The 16,078-nt window shown below is 41.5% G+C and overlaps 1 protein-coding gene across 3 annotated transcripts in view; it reads right to left on the reverse strand.

Moving 5' to 3' along the window:
• Positions 1 to 812: 812 nt before the first annotated feature.
• Positions 813 to 16,078, reverse strand: part of Fam210a (family with sequence similarity 210 member A) — a 40,658-nt gene continuing 25,392 nt past the window's right edge. For 2 of the 3 annotated variants that reach the window (XM_015999677.3, XM_076555423.1), the window contains exons 2-4: positions 14,237 to 14,749; positions 8,056 to 8,167; positions 813 to 3,499 (exon numbers count right to left, since the gene is read on the reverse strand). In XM_015999677.3, coding sequence (XP_015855163.2) covers positions 3,266 to 3,499; positions 8,056 to 8,167; positions 14,237 to 14,712 — 822 coding nt within the window. In that variant the 5' untranslated portion in view covers positions 14,713 to 14,749 and the 3' untranslated portion in view covers positions 813 to 3,265. Of the gene's footprint in view, positions 3,500 to 8,055; positions 8,168 to 14,236; positions 14,750 to 15,269; positions 15,314 to 16,078 lie in introns of those variants that run through there. The other variant, XM_042263760.2, reaches the window with a different exon arrangement.

A 16,078-nucleotide genomic window follows, 5' to 3' on the forward strand; every position in this document is an offset into this window, starting at 1 on the left:
AAATAACACACACGTGGGCCAGTGGAGAGCAAGCACAGTTACTACTTGAAGAATGAGGAGGGACACCCTCCTTACTGCCTTCCTCACACCCGTTCTGCAAATTTCCAGTTCAGGGACCCACATATCCCTTGACACATGCTCATGCGCTAATCAGGCAAGGGGTCAATGCCTGGATGATTCTGACATCATGTCCTTGCTAAAGTCGATTAAATAGTGAGCTCTTAATGCCAACAAGTAAGTGGCATGCAAGAAGGGCACTTAAATAGGGCAGAAAGAACTTTGGAACATTTAAATTTACCTTATTTTAGGTCTTATGGAGACTCAGTTTTGGAAATCTGAAACAATATTTCAGAAAATGAACTGTAGCTACCAAGAAAATTATTCCTCTAATTCTACAACAACCTCATTTTAGGAGCCCTTTAATAATTAAAAAATATGTGTGTATACTGCAAAAATCTCGATTTCAAAAAGAACTCAGAAAGATGAACTCATTTTCCCCTGCCTCACTTGCTAAATTCACCTCCTGCCCATCCTCACTAGTACCATCTACAATAGTTCCGTTTACATTTGAAGCAGTTATGAAATCCTAAAGACTTGAACCCAGTGCAAAAGGCATTTAAAAAAAGCTCACTGTGTCTAAAATACAGCTTCATTTTCTTCAAACACCTCTTCTGCCCACACTATAAAGATGCTCAAGATTCCCAGAACTGTGGTCTAAGACCCCAGAAACAAGACAACTGCCCAGCTCCAGCTCACCAAGAGCATAAAGAATTCAGAAGATGGAGGCGGATTTACAATGGAAAACTCGGGAATATTTGAAGTCTTTGTTTTATTATTTCACTTTGGGGAGAAAGCTAATCTTAATATACACATACTTCTCTTCCCTTCAGTGAAATCCAAACAGCACCCCATTTTGCACAAAAGGCTCTCAATGATGTGGTATTTTAAAAGGCTGGTTTTACTCTTATTCTTTAACAAACCAAGCCTCTTACCTGATCCATTTTCATTTGAACTTGTTCATGTGCTAGGCAAATGTTTTCTGTCCATTAAAAATAAATCAATCTCAGTCACAGCTTCATTCATGACATTAACATATCTTTCAAAAGGATAAATGTGCATCCCAGACATGGAGCTTCCTGGTTTCCCTTGCAGCTAAGAAAAATGCAAGATTTGCTGTAAATAAAATGCAATTCAGCATATATAAAATCTATATTATACAATGTGATAATTTAAGGTGACATGTTACTGTTGTCTGCTATCAACACACTGCAGGCTCCCCCATAAGTTGTTTGTGGATTGCTTTAAGGATAATATCGGCAACAGCATTTGTATGACATCTCTGATGCCAAGTAGTAATAATGTAACTTCTCAAATCTTTAGAGACTTTTTCATTGGATTTAAAAGCACATACAAGCAGCTCCTCATTTGCTATAATTGGGAGACACAACCCAGACATAAAATTGAATAGTGATAAGACTCCAATGGACTAGGCAGAAGATATCTACGCAGGACAAGAAAGTTGCAGTCTCATGATTATTAGAAATGTCCTGAGAGTCTCAGATTACCTCCACTAGATGATATATATGCCCTACGCACCAGGACAGGTAAAAGGTTTTAGGAGAAAGAATTCTATATATTACTACATTTTAGCATGGCATTCTTGGTCGTTTAAAAGGGGGGAAATGTTACTACATCAGCATTTAGTATTTTACTGTTTAAAAGCATGCTAAAGTGTGTTGCTGTCATGTTTATACTTGAAAGTGTGCCATCAATTTCTAGCAGTGCACTGAACTCTGCCTCAGATTAATCACCTGCCAAGGAACAAAAGAACAGAGGCCCATGACAAATCCCCCTCTCTAATGCTTCCAACCACAGCATTCTCACTTACAGTGCTTCCAGACAGTGACTGGGTATCTCAAATGTGATGTTATCCCCTCATTCTCTAAATCTGGGCAAATGAAGCATTTGACGTAAATCCTGTCAAAAAGCAGGGACTGAATGGGATAGCTATGTGGCAAGGTCTCTGACATTCTCCTGATGGCAAATCAAAACCAATGCCCTCTACAAAGGCCATTTCTTGCTCCAGTGTCACCCCAAGGGTTAGACCTGAAGGAAAGCCGAGAGTGCAAAATGACACACAGGCACTCCCACACCAACAGAGACAGTCTACAGGCAAGGGACTTGCCTGACAGCCACAATGAGATGTCATTACGAGCTATACACAGTCAGCAGAATATTTAAGCAGGAATTGTCCCTTCCAATATGAGAAACATTAACCACAATTCAACTGAGACCATGACAGACAGGCCTCTTGTTTTGACCAGGGATATAAGGACCAAGAATCCCACAAGGGTTTTAAGTATGGGAGAGATCTGAGATGAACCACATGGGTGCACTGCCCACCTGTTCTCCATTCTCCCCCATCGCGCCCCACCAGGAGCCTCCATTCTCGAGCACAGGCAGTTACACAGACTTGCTCCTTACAAAGTCAGCAGTGGTCTTTCAAAACTTGATGTAGTTAAGAAGAGTGAACTTGAGTTGCTCATGTATGTGATGTCAATAATAAAGTTTATAAAAACACTTTTACTTTCCTCCAAAGATTAGCTGGAGAAGACAGAAGTGAATTACAAGAAAGTCTGACAGTCCAAGTGTCCAACCACCATGCATAGTCAAGTTTGAAAAAGAATTTGCTTTAAAAATGTGATTTTGACAAGCTCCAGTTAAAAACCATTTTACAAGGGTCCATTTCATCACATAACCAATATATCTTATAAACATAAGACTGGATTTAGATAGCCTTCTTGAAATAAGATCTACCTGTTAACCGGTAGGTACCTTCTCTGGTCTCTCACCCAGAGTCGGAACGGTAGATGTTCATTCCCACAGAACTTACTGCCTTTGACTCTGGGCGTAGAATGCCCAGCACACACACTGCAGGGGTCAGAGACCAGGAAGCAAATTTGATTCTGAGGATATGGAAAAAGAACTCTGACTTCCAGGACATTAACTACTGCTTACTGCTGCAACTCATATACAATTTGTATGCTGGGTTCATTTCATTTTGAAAAACATTGATTTTTTTCCCTAATGTTATTTATCTTAAAAACAAAGCCAAAAAACTATCTCTGTTCTTTAACCCTCAGAGGACTGATACATTTAGGCAAGTAACCAAAGAAGAAAAAAAAAATTCAGAACACTTTCTTTGCCCAGAGTCTCCGGAGGGTTAAAGAGTGGGGTTTTCTCTAACATCTTACATAAGGCACCCTTATTCCACTTTTTTCTTAAAAGAAACTTTTTCTTTGGTTTCTTGTAATTTTTCAGTGAGTCTGTCCTTTGTCTCCTCCATTTTCTCTGTGATGAGCTCCTTAGTCTCTTCCATTCTGTCCTGCAAATACTCCTTGACAGGTGGTGGAGTTGACATGTAACCATGACTTCGCAAATACTTCACAGTAAAGGATGTTCCTCCCAAGGTCACAGTGTAGCGGGCAGGTGTCGCAATCTTAAGGGAAGGAAAAAAAGCAAACAGGCAGATCAACATCTGGTTATGACTATAAACAAAATTAAGTTGGAATTGAAAATTCTGGTAATAATCAGCATACACTATTCGGTTTGCGAAGGTGAGTATATAATACTCTCTATTGTTTGTCTTTCTAACAATTCTGCAGACTTATTTTAAAATGGAGATTTCAGGGTTATCACAGACAGCTGCACTCAGACCCTAAGGAATGCTAAGAGCATGGGAGCAGGTCTGCGCACAGGGCAGAAAGAGGGCATGTTTCTGAGCCCTCAGCCTCCGCCCTGCACTGCCCATCTGCAGCTGAACTAGCAGGAGGCTGAGCAAGAGTCAGACTCTTCCTTGCTGGTCTCACTTTCACTCCACTCTCAAATCGCCTCCTTTAACTCTTCCTGCAGGAGCGCTGCCATCTCACCACAGGGTCGGGAGCTGATGTCTCCCAAGGCCACTGGCAACCCTTCTTTGTTTTGACCAGAAAAGTAAGGACAAAAGCCAAGAGGCCCGAAGCAGTGGAACGGCTTTGTAAAACAAATGGCCACATGGTCCCGGGGCTCGAGCAGGCATATTACATAGCAACATTTGGAAAGTACCACCTATGCTCCCCATTCTTCTCCCCGTTGTTCCCGAGTCCCACCGACCTGCTCGCGTCAGTTTTAATGGCTTCTGGGAACAACACCCACCATTAGCTGTGAATGGCCTGGGCCACTCTAAGATGATTCCCAGGCACTTGGAGCCAGGACCACCCCCCACCCGGCCTTTCTCAGGTGCACTGGTCACTTCTCTCTAGCGTTTCAACAAGGTCTGCAGACTCTTCACTTTCTCACTCCTGATGGCCTGTCCAGGTTCACTTTTGTTGTCATCTATATATTAAGAATTCTTAATCTATAGCTCCATACTGCACCCCTTCCCTGAATTCAAATACACGTACAGCTAACTACCTAAATCATTTGCACTCGCACTTCTGACTCCATTTTAAAAATTAACATGCACAAACTTACTGACCTCTACTGCCCCAGTCAGACCTGCTTCTTCCAAAATTTTACTCACCACAGGAAATGGTAACTTTGTTCTTCCAGCTACTCAGGCCAAAATGAGTAGCTCTTAATCCGTTTCTTTAACATAATGTGTATGCACATCATTAGGAAAGCCCACTAGTTTCTTTCAAATATATCCACTACCCAATTGTTTCTGACTGCCTTTCCGGACACCACTAGGGTGTGAACATGAGGGCATGCAGTCTAGGCTCCTGCAACAGCCAGCCTCGCCCCGATGGCTTGGCCTTAATGAGAACTATTGTCACTACAGAGGTGCAGTGGTTTGACGTCACATGCTTAAAGTTACCCTATAGTTTCCTGCCCTGCAGCACACAGGCTCCTGATCTGGCAAGATGTCTGCCTCTCTTGCTCATTCCGGTCACAGTGATTCCTAGCTAGCCCTCTAGCATCCAGCAGTCCTCAAGGTTTCCTTTGCTGGGACCAACCCCCTCACCCCCTCTCCCCAGCTCCCAGAGATACCAGATCAATCTGTTAACTGCTCAGAGCACCTCCCACCTAAATCTGCAATCTGGGAGGACCTGGGGTGTGGGGATGGGAAAAACAAACTAACACACACCAAGACACCTCCTTATCTGGTTTATTCTTTCTTAAAATATTTTTAAATATTTATTTTCTGTGCATGTGTGTTTTGCCTACACGTGTATTATGCATTCAAGTGCTCTTAGCTATATTCTCCTTCTCCTCCTCCTGAGACAGGTTTCTCTGTTTAACAGTCCTGGCTGTCCTGGAACTCATTCTGTAGACCAGGCTGGCCTCAAACTCACAGTGATCTGTAGTGGGTAGCCATTCCAGCTTGGATCTGGAAGTTCCAACCCCCATTGAGACTCTGGCAACTGTCACACCTATGAGGCGGAGCCAAGGGAGGCGTCTGGAGACCCGAGACCTGGATGGGTGAGCGTTCTCTCTGTTCCTGGACCCGAGACGGTGGAGGTTGACTGAGCAGAACTCCAGAAAACACTGCTGGACTGCGATACACCTTCCCTAGACCCCCGCGATCTACCTATTCCTTCATTTGTAAGTCACCCACTAAATAAATCTTCCTTTTAACTATGTGGAGTGGCCTTAATAATTTCACCAATATGCTGAGAAACATTAGGTGACTGTCCAGGCTGCCAGCTGTCTCTGTCTACTCTTGCAAGACTCCCGAAAGTTGCTTGCATCCATCTTCCATTTCTCAGGTACCATTATGTTCCCTCTCAGGTCTTTGATGGGATTGAAGACTAGCAGTTATAGTTACAACTTAGTATATATAATATCTTAGATAGAACACATTAAGTATTAGATTCAGGTTCTTTAGGATAGGACACCTTTTGGAATGATCTTTATAACATGCCATTTACCTATGCTCTATACTTCTCTGGATTTTAGTATGTGTTTCTTGCTTGATATTGTTTGCATTGGTTGTAGTTCCATCTTATCTAAGTCATTATCCCTCATTATTTCTGGACAATATTTGATAACCATTCCTTTGTATATAGTCTTGTACTAGTTTAGAACCTTCTTATTTAGACAAAAAGGGGGAGATGTAGTGGGTAGCCATTCCAGCTTGGATCTGGAAGTTCCAACCCCCATTGAGACTCTGGCAAATGTCACGCCTACGAGGCGGGGTCAAGGGAAGCGTCTGGAGACCCGAGACCTGGATGGGCGAGCACTCTCTCTGTTCCTGGACCTGAGACGGTGGAGGTTGACTGAGCAGAGCTCCAGAGAACACCGCTGGACTGTGATACACCTTCCCCAGACCCCCGCGATCTACTTATTCCTTCATTTGTAAGTCACCTACTAAATAAATCTTCCTTTTAACTATGTGGAGTGGCCTTAATAATTTCACCAGTAGTGATCCACCTGCCTCTGCCTCCTGAGTGCTGGGATTTAAGGTGTGTACCACCACTGCCTAGTGTATATTCTTTTTTTTTTTTTTCCTGGTTTTTTTGAAACAAGGTTTCTCTGTATAGTTTTGGTGCCTGTCCTGGATCTTGTGCTGTAGACGAGGCTGGCCTCGAACTCACAGAGATCCGTCTGGCTCTGCCTCCCAAGTGCTGGGATTGCCACTACCACCCAGCCTCTTTTTTCTTAATGTTCAGTAACATTTAGTATAAATACACGCATGCACGCAAGCACGCACACTTGAGTATTTTCAACCCTTCCTTTTCTGTCTCTCCAAATTGCTCATGACCTGCCCACTCGTACTCCCTAGACTACATGCTCTACATGGGAGGTACTTAGTGTTTCATTTTCTTCTCTCCCTTTTTTTCTTTTTAAGAAAGGGTTTCACTGTCTCAGAATGTATCATGTAGACCAGGTTGGCATTGAACTCTGAGAGCTGCTTCCTGTCTCCCAAGTGCAGGAACTAAAGGTGTGCTCCTCCATATCTGGCCTGACAGTGTTTTCTTGAGTCAGAGCTAGATAAATATTAGTAAGCTATAGTGCATTGTTAAAGGGCATTTGAGGGAGCTCCGATGTGTACCCAGCTAGCGGCCTAGTACTCTCTATGTCTAGCATACCTCACTTTGGAGCTTTGCCTTAAGGAAGAAGGCATCTCTGCTGTTCTACTTGAGGTACTGTGGGTTACAGAAAACATAGGACATACTCCATTTCTCACCCTACAGAGGGACATGACGGGGAGAAATCCACAGGGTTTGTAGCTTTCCAAATGTGCTAAGTACTAATGCACCTAAAAGTATACCAGAGAGCAAAAAACCCAAAACAGGCTCCCGAATTCCTGGGAGTTCATAAGCACATAAAGAAAACACAATTAAGTCAGATGCTATGAAGAAAGGAGGAGAAAAAAATGACTTCAACTGCCATCATGTACTCTGCTACATTATGGTTAAATTTAACCTCCCATAGCTATAAAACACTGAATTTAATGTGAGAAAAACAGAGCAATTAAGCTTTGAGAAAAATTGAGCTCTCAGATGATTCTAGTAAAGATGACAGGAAAAATATTACTTCTGAATAATATTGTAAATCATTATGCTATGTACTTTATACAACATAGTAACACCTACTTCCCCAACATTTTCATTTTATTTGGATATAGAAATCATAGAATCTTGTAGTTTCAAATGAAAAATGAGATTAATATAGCTAAATTCTATGATTTACAATGAGACTTCCCTTCTACAATAAAGATATTCAGGTTCATAGAAAGGCAACACTGTGTCTACATATTCTAAGAAGTTAAGACTACAACAAGAACTAAGTCTGACATGTGTCACACAGAACAATTTGGATTAACCCTTTGCATCTCATTTGCTAAGGAAGGGTGAACTATTATAAGCAATAAAACAAATGCTAGAATTCAGTAACAAGTTAGGCTTACCTGTTTTTAAGGCACTTCTCCCTAAAGCCATAGTTTTACTCTTGGACTTGCTGTTCATTAGAAATACAAAATGTGAAATAGGATATTTAAATTATATATAAAGTTCAGAGCTCAATGTGAGTTTGACAGGAGTGTGCACTCTGTCGAGTAAGCAAGGAACCCACCTTAAACATGGCATATGCTGTCAGGGCATTCCCACTTTGGGAGTTTTTCAGGATGTCCACTACACTGTCAGGTAATCCACACATCTCTAGGAAAGGGATGACATTCACTCCTCTGAAAAAGAAACAAAAATTTAGTCACCTATAAGTAACCCTTTAAGGACAGCACTTTAGGGAGATTATCTGAAAACATAAACTACAAGTTAGCCATAATATACATTAAATTTTATTTGCTCAGGAGGCTAAAGCTGCAGGCTCAAGAATTGGAGGCCAGGCTGGGCTACATAGCGAGGCCCTTTCTCAGTAAACTAAACAACAGTAGCAAACCCAACCCAAACCACCACCACCAAAAAGAGGGAACGTTTAGCAGCTGATTCTGTATTGCCTGCTTTCATTTCTCTCGACCCTTTCCTGAAGTTCAATACAAAAGTCGTACTGTCATCCTTCGGCTCGCACGGCTTAAAAAAGCAGTACTTTGGCCGGGCGGTGGTGGCGCATGCCTTTAATCCCAGCACTCGGGAGGCAGAGCCAGGCGGATCTCTGTGAGTTCGAGGCCAGCCTGGTCTACAGAGTGAGTTCCGGGAAAGGTGCAAAGCTACACAGAGAAACCCTGTCTCAGAAAAACAAAAGAAAACAAAAAAAAAGAGCAGTACTTTGATTATAGCCAAAGTACTGGCTTGAACTAACAGAAGAGCGGTCAGAACTGTTCACTTGATGTTCATCCCCTCACCCAGAACACACTGCAACTCACATTTCAGGATCTTAAATTCTTACCTTTAGAACTCTACCAATTATCAAATGAATTATTATTATCAAATGAATGAATGATTCTGTGGGTTGGACAAAGCCAACTATTCTAAAAGCAAGCCTTTATGCTTATTATCAGATAAGGAATATCTGTAATAGTAATTATTCTTTAATAATAAGGAATAATTACAATAAATTGCAACAGATTCTTGGATGGAGAAAAGGGAGAAAATCCCCCAAGCTGGTAAGCCCTGACTTCTGTAATTTTAGTTTCCTCATTTTATTATACCACATCGTTCTAATCTTTCCTGATTGTAATTCTGTATCTCTGTATCAGGACGAGGAATCATCCACACAAACTTGTAATTATCACATTCAGGAAATTTAATGCACATAATAGTATATGGTTCGTGTGGGATATCTTTCTGTATGCTTTGAATATGTGTTGCTCCCACTGGTTAATAAATAAAACTGCTTTGGCCTATGGCAAGGCAGGAGAAGAGCCAGGCAGGAAATCCAAGCAGAGATCCAGGGAGAAGAAGGGTGGAGTTGGGGAGACGCCATCCAGCCACTCAAGGAACAAGATGCCAGCAGACCTAACGCCATGGCCACAAGGCAAAATATAGATTAATAGAAATGGGTTAATTTAAGTTGTAAGAGCTAGTTAGTGATAAGCCTGAGCAATAGGCCAAATGGTTTGTAATTAATTTCAAGCCTCTGAGTGATTATTTACAAGCAGCCTCGGTACAGGGCAAGACAGAGAAAAGCCTCTGTTTACAATGGTTAATACGAAAATGTTTATTAACATAAAATCTGTAATTTAAAAAATTGCCCCAGTATACTCTCGGCCTCTCCTCTTTGCAGTCTCTTCTTCCCTGGAGGTGACTGTGAGAGCCTCTGGGCAGAAGGCATGGGGACTTTTAGATATCCAGATAGCAAGCATGCCATCTGAGAGTGGGATTGTTTTCTCATGAGGAAATTCAGGTTAAATACTGTCCTACAGGGAAGCCTTGCAGGTTGAGCTATGTCTCGTTTAGCATATGACAACAATTTATAGCATCCCTTTCTCTCCCTTGTCCCATTCCTGGCAATTCAAAGGGTGCCTTTTAACAAAGGCAGGGTCCTCAGGTTGCTCCCTTATAACTGTCTCTTTCCTTTGTCATTAAGAAAGGGAACTGCCTGGACATACTAAGACAGTTGTGTGCTATTAATTTATTTTTAATACAAAAGTAATTGAGGTAACAGGGGAAAAGGTGACTTCTCTATGACACTAAGCCACCTGGGAGTAGTCTAAGTAGACACTGCTAATCATTACCCAGGAGGACTAGCTGGCATCAAAAATAAGACATCAGAATGGCAGAAAGAACTATCTTAAAAAGGTAAATTTCAAAATCAACCAGGAGCTCAATATACTACCATTTATCTGTACAGTCAATTTCCTTTTAAGACAACAATAAAATCCTATTAAAGTAAGGCCCAGTATTAGACTTGGCCTTTTAATGGATTAATTCTTTAAAGTAACATCCTATCATAACAACCTAGCTTAATCTTCCAGCACAAAGATGATTATGAAATTATTTCATAATTTCCTACTTCCAACTAAACCCAGCATACAAAATCTGTACAGTTAACACCAACAATAAGTAAAGACAAAATCTGACCAAATAAGAAAATGAAGAAGAAAACATTTATCATAAAGATAAGAATCTGAATCAAACCAGAAGATCCAATGTTTGCCACTTTCTGGCCTGGCAGGAATGTGTGCTTACTAATTGTCAGTTTATGGACAGCTCAACAAGGCCTAAAGAATATTCACTATCTAGAGGAAGTACAGTAAGCACCAGCAGAGCTGTGGCTGAGAGGGCATCTGTGTGATTAGGAACCCGAGTCTATGGACACACAGAATCTGAAGGCAGGGACAACATAGTTGTTATTGAGCTGTATGTGACTACACAGAATACTTATGTTTAGAGAACATAGATCTATCCCACCTTTTCCAGACAGCAGCAGTCAGGAAGCTCAGTATAAAGCATACCCATTTGCATACTTTAGCTCTGTCTGAAATAAATACATTAAGAGCTCTGGAACATTGCCACTTAGCTAAATACAGAATGATATTTTACTTTCAGGTTGTGGGAGTAACTAAGACAATCAGGTCAGAAATACAACACTGATGCCAATGTCCATCCTTCCAGAAACAGTTCTTTCTCCCTGCCTTTTTTTTTTTTTTTTTTTAACAGTAAGTAGGCAACCAACAAGGAAAGAGTGTTTTCCAGTTAGGACAAAATAAAAAGAACTACAATGGTTTTGTTAGCTGGATGGAAAACTGAAGCTTAATACACCCGACTTCAACCTGACAATAAACCATTCCCATTGGAACACATACCAATTTGTTTTCTTCTGTAGACAGGATTTTCTAAGTATATTACTTGTGGTTAAGTCATCCACTCAAATATGTGAACTTTCAATCATGTATAATCTGCACCCATTAGGAGAAGCTGTCATGCTGGGCAGTAGGTGGTAGCTCTGGCTATCAGAGTCCATGTTGACCAACAGCCCCGGGGCAAGCTGTGATGCCCAAGGTGTGTGATTTTAAATCAGGCAGTCTCACTTCTGTATTTTGACACAGCATTTTACAGAAAAAGAGGAAAGACAAGGTCAGGTATCTTACAGGGGATTGACAGAATTACCCCTGCTGCTTTAGGTGAACTAAAGAAATCTAGAATACAGCTAGTATCTCCAAAATATTTAGGGTCTACTTTTTCAATAACATAATTTGTTTATCAAAAAAGCAAGGGGAAGTAAAAGGAAGAAATTCTTTTTAATAGGCTGTTATGTGATATTTTGATCGTATTCTGACAATAAAGCTTGCTTGGAGTCAGAGGGTGGAGCTAGCCACTAGCTGACCAAAATGAACCACAGAGGTTTTGGAGGACTGAGGACAGATAGGAGACAGGAAATAGTAAGGCAGCACTGAGAGAGGATCTCAGCCCTTTCGGAGGGAGGAAGGAGAGAGAGAGGAGATCACTGGTTGCTTCTCCTGCTTCTCTCATCATTCAGGTTCTTACTGGATAGCTGACTCCTGAGTTATTATTGACAAAGAACAATAGGCCAAACACAAACTTCATGTTCAGTTAACTAAAGACTAGGTTTCCCCCAAGACCAGAAACTGGGAGAAGACATGACCTTTGACAATACTGAACCACAAGATTCCTCAAGCAGCTCCAGAAAGAAAATGTAGTATGTCCAAAGCCACATACCAGATGGCAGGACTAAATGGCCGTCAGAACGGAATACCTTCTGTCAACAAATAGGGCAGTTCTGAGGACTTCTACAAATATTCAACATGTATAGAAAGTGTCTTTAACAAACAATATAATGCAAAGAAACAGAACATCATCAATTACATAAAACCTGTTCCTCTAGAACTGCAGTGAAGAACACCCAAACCCCATGTTCCCCAAGAAGAGCACCCCATTTCCTGCCATCTTGGGAAGCTACTGTAGCTATCCTGGCAGGAGGGAAGATTATTTAAAGGGAGACACTTGTCCTTCTGCAGTCAGCTATCTGCAGAGACAGTGGTCCCCAAGGACTGGAACTGCCTCAGGGGTCATCTGCTAAGAGGAAAATGCTAGAGCCCCGGAGGCCAGCCAAAAGTGAGTGGAGGGCTTGTTGACTTAATGAACAGATGTGAGCCAAGACAATGGCGGAAAGTGATGTATTGTGACCACACTTTGACCAGAACTGAGTAGTTATACCTACCTCTTGTCTTCTATTTAAACCTAAACCTCACATCAGTACCACAAAGGTGGACTCAGGTCTGTGTTTGTGGCTAGTGGTAACAGGACCCATGCTGGTCAGTGAATCAACCAGCTTTCTCTGCTTTTCACCATCACTTGTCTTTTAAGTAGAGTAGTAAAGGGGGCTAAGTCTAGGCCCAGAATTTGACCCTAAAAACTCTGGTAACAGTATTTTCCATTTAGCAGGCTCATCAGCTTTTCTGCCAAACACAACTGTTATATTTTGTTAATGCCATATCACCAAGCCATTAAACACAACCAGGCATTAAAAATCAGTGGACTTTGAAAGAGTCAGCAAGTGTCTCCTTCCCATGCTTAGGCCACCCTCAGGCCCAGGCATGTGGCCCTTGAGGGCAGAACTGCAGGGTTCCCCGCTTCCAACAGAGTGATAATACACCTTACCTTAAAAGGTGGGAACTGCAACAAAAAGGATGCATTTCAACACTTTATATTCAACACCAGAGGGCAGGCCTACCAATCTCACTTCTGATCAGAACAAAATGTCTTACCATGCTATTAATCAGAGTGAACAATCAGTCTCAGCCTGCCATGAGTTCAGGTTAGCTAGGCTCTGGCAAAAGATAGCCTGTCAAATTTCCACCAATGCCATTCACCCACCAAAACGAGTAGCTTTTCGCATGTAGAAACACCATAGAAACATGTAAGTACAGAACTCATGATTCTGTGGGCTGGTAAGATGGCTCAGTGGGTTACGGTGCTCACTGCTCAGCCTGCTGGCCTGAGTTCAACCTGGGACCCACATGGAGGAAGGAGAGAAGTGACTCCTGCAAGTTCCCTTCTGAACTCCCATCCATCCGACGATAAATGAACGTAACAAAACAACAACGGTGACCTTACTTCTGAGTCCTCCTAAACATGCACAGCCGTCAGCAATGAGACCAGGAGACAGCTCAAAGAGAGACAAACCTACTCAGTTCCACCTCTCATTAGCTGAATTATTTCCCCTCATCCAAACTTTCCACATTCATAAATGGGAAGAACCGCACCACTTACTGTATTTGGTTGTTGAAGGAGTGAATGAAGATGGCAGTTAAAAACGGATCAAAACACTGTACCCATAAACAAAATGTTAGATATTCTCATTAAATGTGAAGATAGCTACAAAAAGTAGTTTTCCTCTATCAATGAAGGCATGAGAGGAAGGAGGGCTGGAAAGAGAGCTCAGTGGTTAAGAGTGGATGCTCTTTTTGCACAGGACCAGAGTTTGGTTCCCAGCACCTCCATAGGGCAGCTCACAACCACCTCTAACTCCAGCTCTAGAGGAATCTGATGTCTCTGGCCTCTGTGGGCACCTGCATTCACATGTACATACCCCCAACACAGACACATGTGCATATCAGAAGCAAAATAAATCTTTAAAAAAAAAATGAAGGGCCAGCAAGATGGTTTGGTGGGTACAGGTGCCTGCCTACATCCTGACATAGCTCAATCCTGGGCATACAAGGCGGAAGGAGAGAACTGACTCCCACAAGTTGTCCTCTGCCCTCCACGTGCTTGGCCACACACATACACACATACAGGTAATAAAATCAAAACTATTTAAGGCTATCAGTATAAACAAGAAGACTAACATTGTGATAAAACGTGAGAAGGCAGTCAACTAAGCCAAGACTTACTTTATAGCTGCATAGTAAAATGTTCCAAACCAAATACCGGAAGTTATTAGATGCACAGGAATTAAAACTTTTCCATATTGTCTAAAGGTTTTCTTAAATCGTTGATAAAGACTAATAGACTTGTCTTGTAAAGGATCTTGCTCTTCCTTTTTTTCGGATGGAGAGTCTCGGGATGTGGCACTGGAAGATAAAACCCTCTTGGATAAAATATCCTGCTCCCATCGTTCCTGGCGAAGGACTCCTAGTTGGGGTGGCTGAGCATCTAATAGATTCCTTTGCGTTGCAAGGCACTGAACAGCAGGTAAATGAAGCCACTGCTTTCGAAGGTGTGGTGTCCAAACCACTCTGCATTCACCTCTACGCCAAAGTAACGGTCCTTTTATGCTCTGGTGGTGTTCAAAGAGCCTGGCTTTCTGTGGTTCTGAGAATGTCCTGAGTGTCAGCCGAGACATAGTCCGTGGTACATTCCACTGCATTTTGAAGGATGATGATGGATATCAGCTTCTACAGAGACTAGATTTAGAAAAATTATTGTATTATACACAGATTTCCATTTTAAGTCAAACTCTTTAAAAAATTACCCATTATCCATTAGAAATAAAAGGACAGACAAACTGCTACCTAATCTGCAGGAAATGTGGTAAGGTATATAGTTTTAAGGCACTGGGATTTTAATATTTCATAAAACATCCTTCAAACACCAACAGTCTGCTCAGCAGACACCACAGAGGGTAATGTGAACAAGCCCTTTCACAACTAGAAACAGGATGTTTGCAAGGACTCTTCTGTTGTACAAATCTGAGTTCAGACGTTTTGGGGACATAATTTCATGTACTTTGCTTGCAGACTTTGCCTAAGTCAACAAGTAAAATGATGCCTGCTTTAACAGAGTTCTTACAGAATCATGTGCTACTTCTGATATAATCCTCTCTGTAAATACGTTACTTTCACAAGTGTTAAGGTTTGGATAGCTGTGATCAGTAGCATCTATTCTGTAACAGCCTTAGTAATAACAAAGTTGTAAATCACATACATTATTGATGATGGTAAGAAACAGCCTGGTATTTTATCTCCTTTCACCCCTATATCAAGAGAAGAGAAAGAGAAAAAAAGTGTCTCATAATTTGACTTGGCTTTAGTGTTGAATTCAGAGTGACAAGGTACTTGGGAGGCAGGGGGAGCACAAGATGGAGGCTGGGGGACAGCCTGGGCTACAAAGGGTGATCCTGTCTAAAGAATTCAAGGGGCTGGAGAAATGGCTCAGCAGTTAAGAGTACTTATTTTTCCAGAGGACCTGAGTTCAATTCCCAGCACTTTTACCAAGCAGCTTATAGCCCTCTGTAATTCCTGCCCCAGGGGATTCAACACCCTCTTCTGGCCACACATACAATCATGCCAAGATAACCTTCCCTCACTCCGCTGAAAGAGAAGACATACTTTTAAAAGAATATGGACTTCAGAAAAAGACAGTCCTTAATCAAGAATATTTTTGAGCAAAGCATTTAGTCTCTTTAAATGCATGTTTCTCAGCAGTAGATGGAATTTTAAGAACTACCAATGTATAGTCCTTATTCCATCCCAGCAATTTATTACTTCTAACATTGTGAAAACAGATGATCTTATATTATAAATTGCATTACTACTAACAGCCAGTAAGAGTTAAAAAAAAACAAAACAAAACTAGTAGTTCCTAATACCTACTTTTACATGAAGGCTCATTATCTGGAGTAGACAGTTGACAGAGAAAGCAAAATCTGTCATCATATACAAACCTTTATTAATGAATTATCCAGCTTATAAGATCAACTCTAACTTATTTCTTCTCTAGTAATTAATATCATT

Source organism: Peromyscus maniculatus, chromosome 19, assembly GCF_049852395.1.
Source record: "Peromyscus maniculatus bairdii isolate BWxNUB_F1_BW_parent chromosome 19, HU_Pman_BW_mat_3.1, whole genome shotgun sequence".
NCBI classification, from domain to species: Eukaryota; Metazoa; Chordata; class Mammalia; order Rodentia; family Cricetidae; genus Peromyscus; species Peromyscus maniculatus.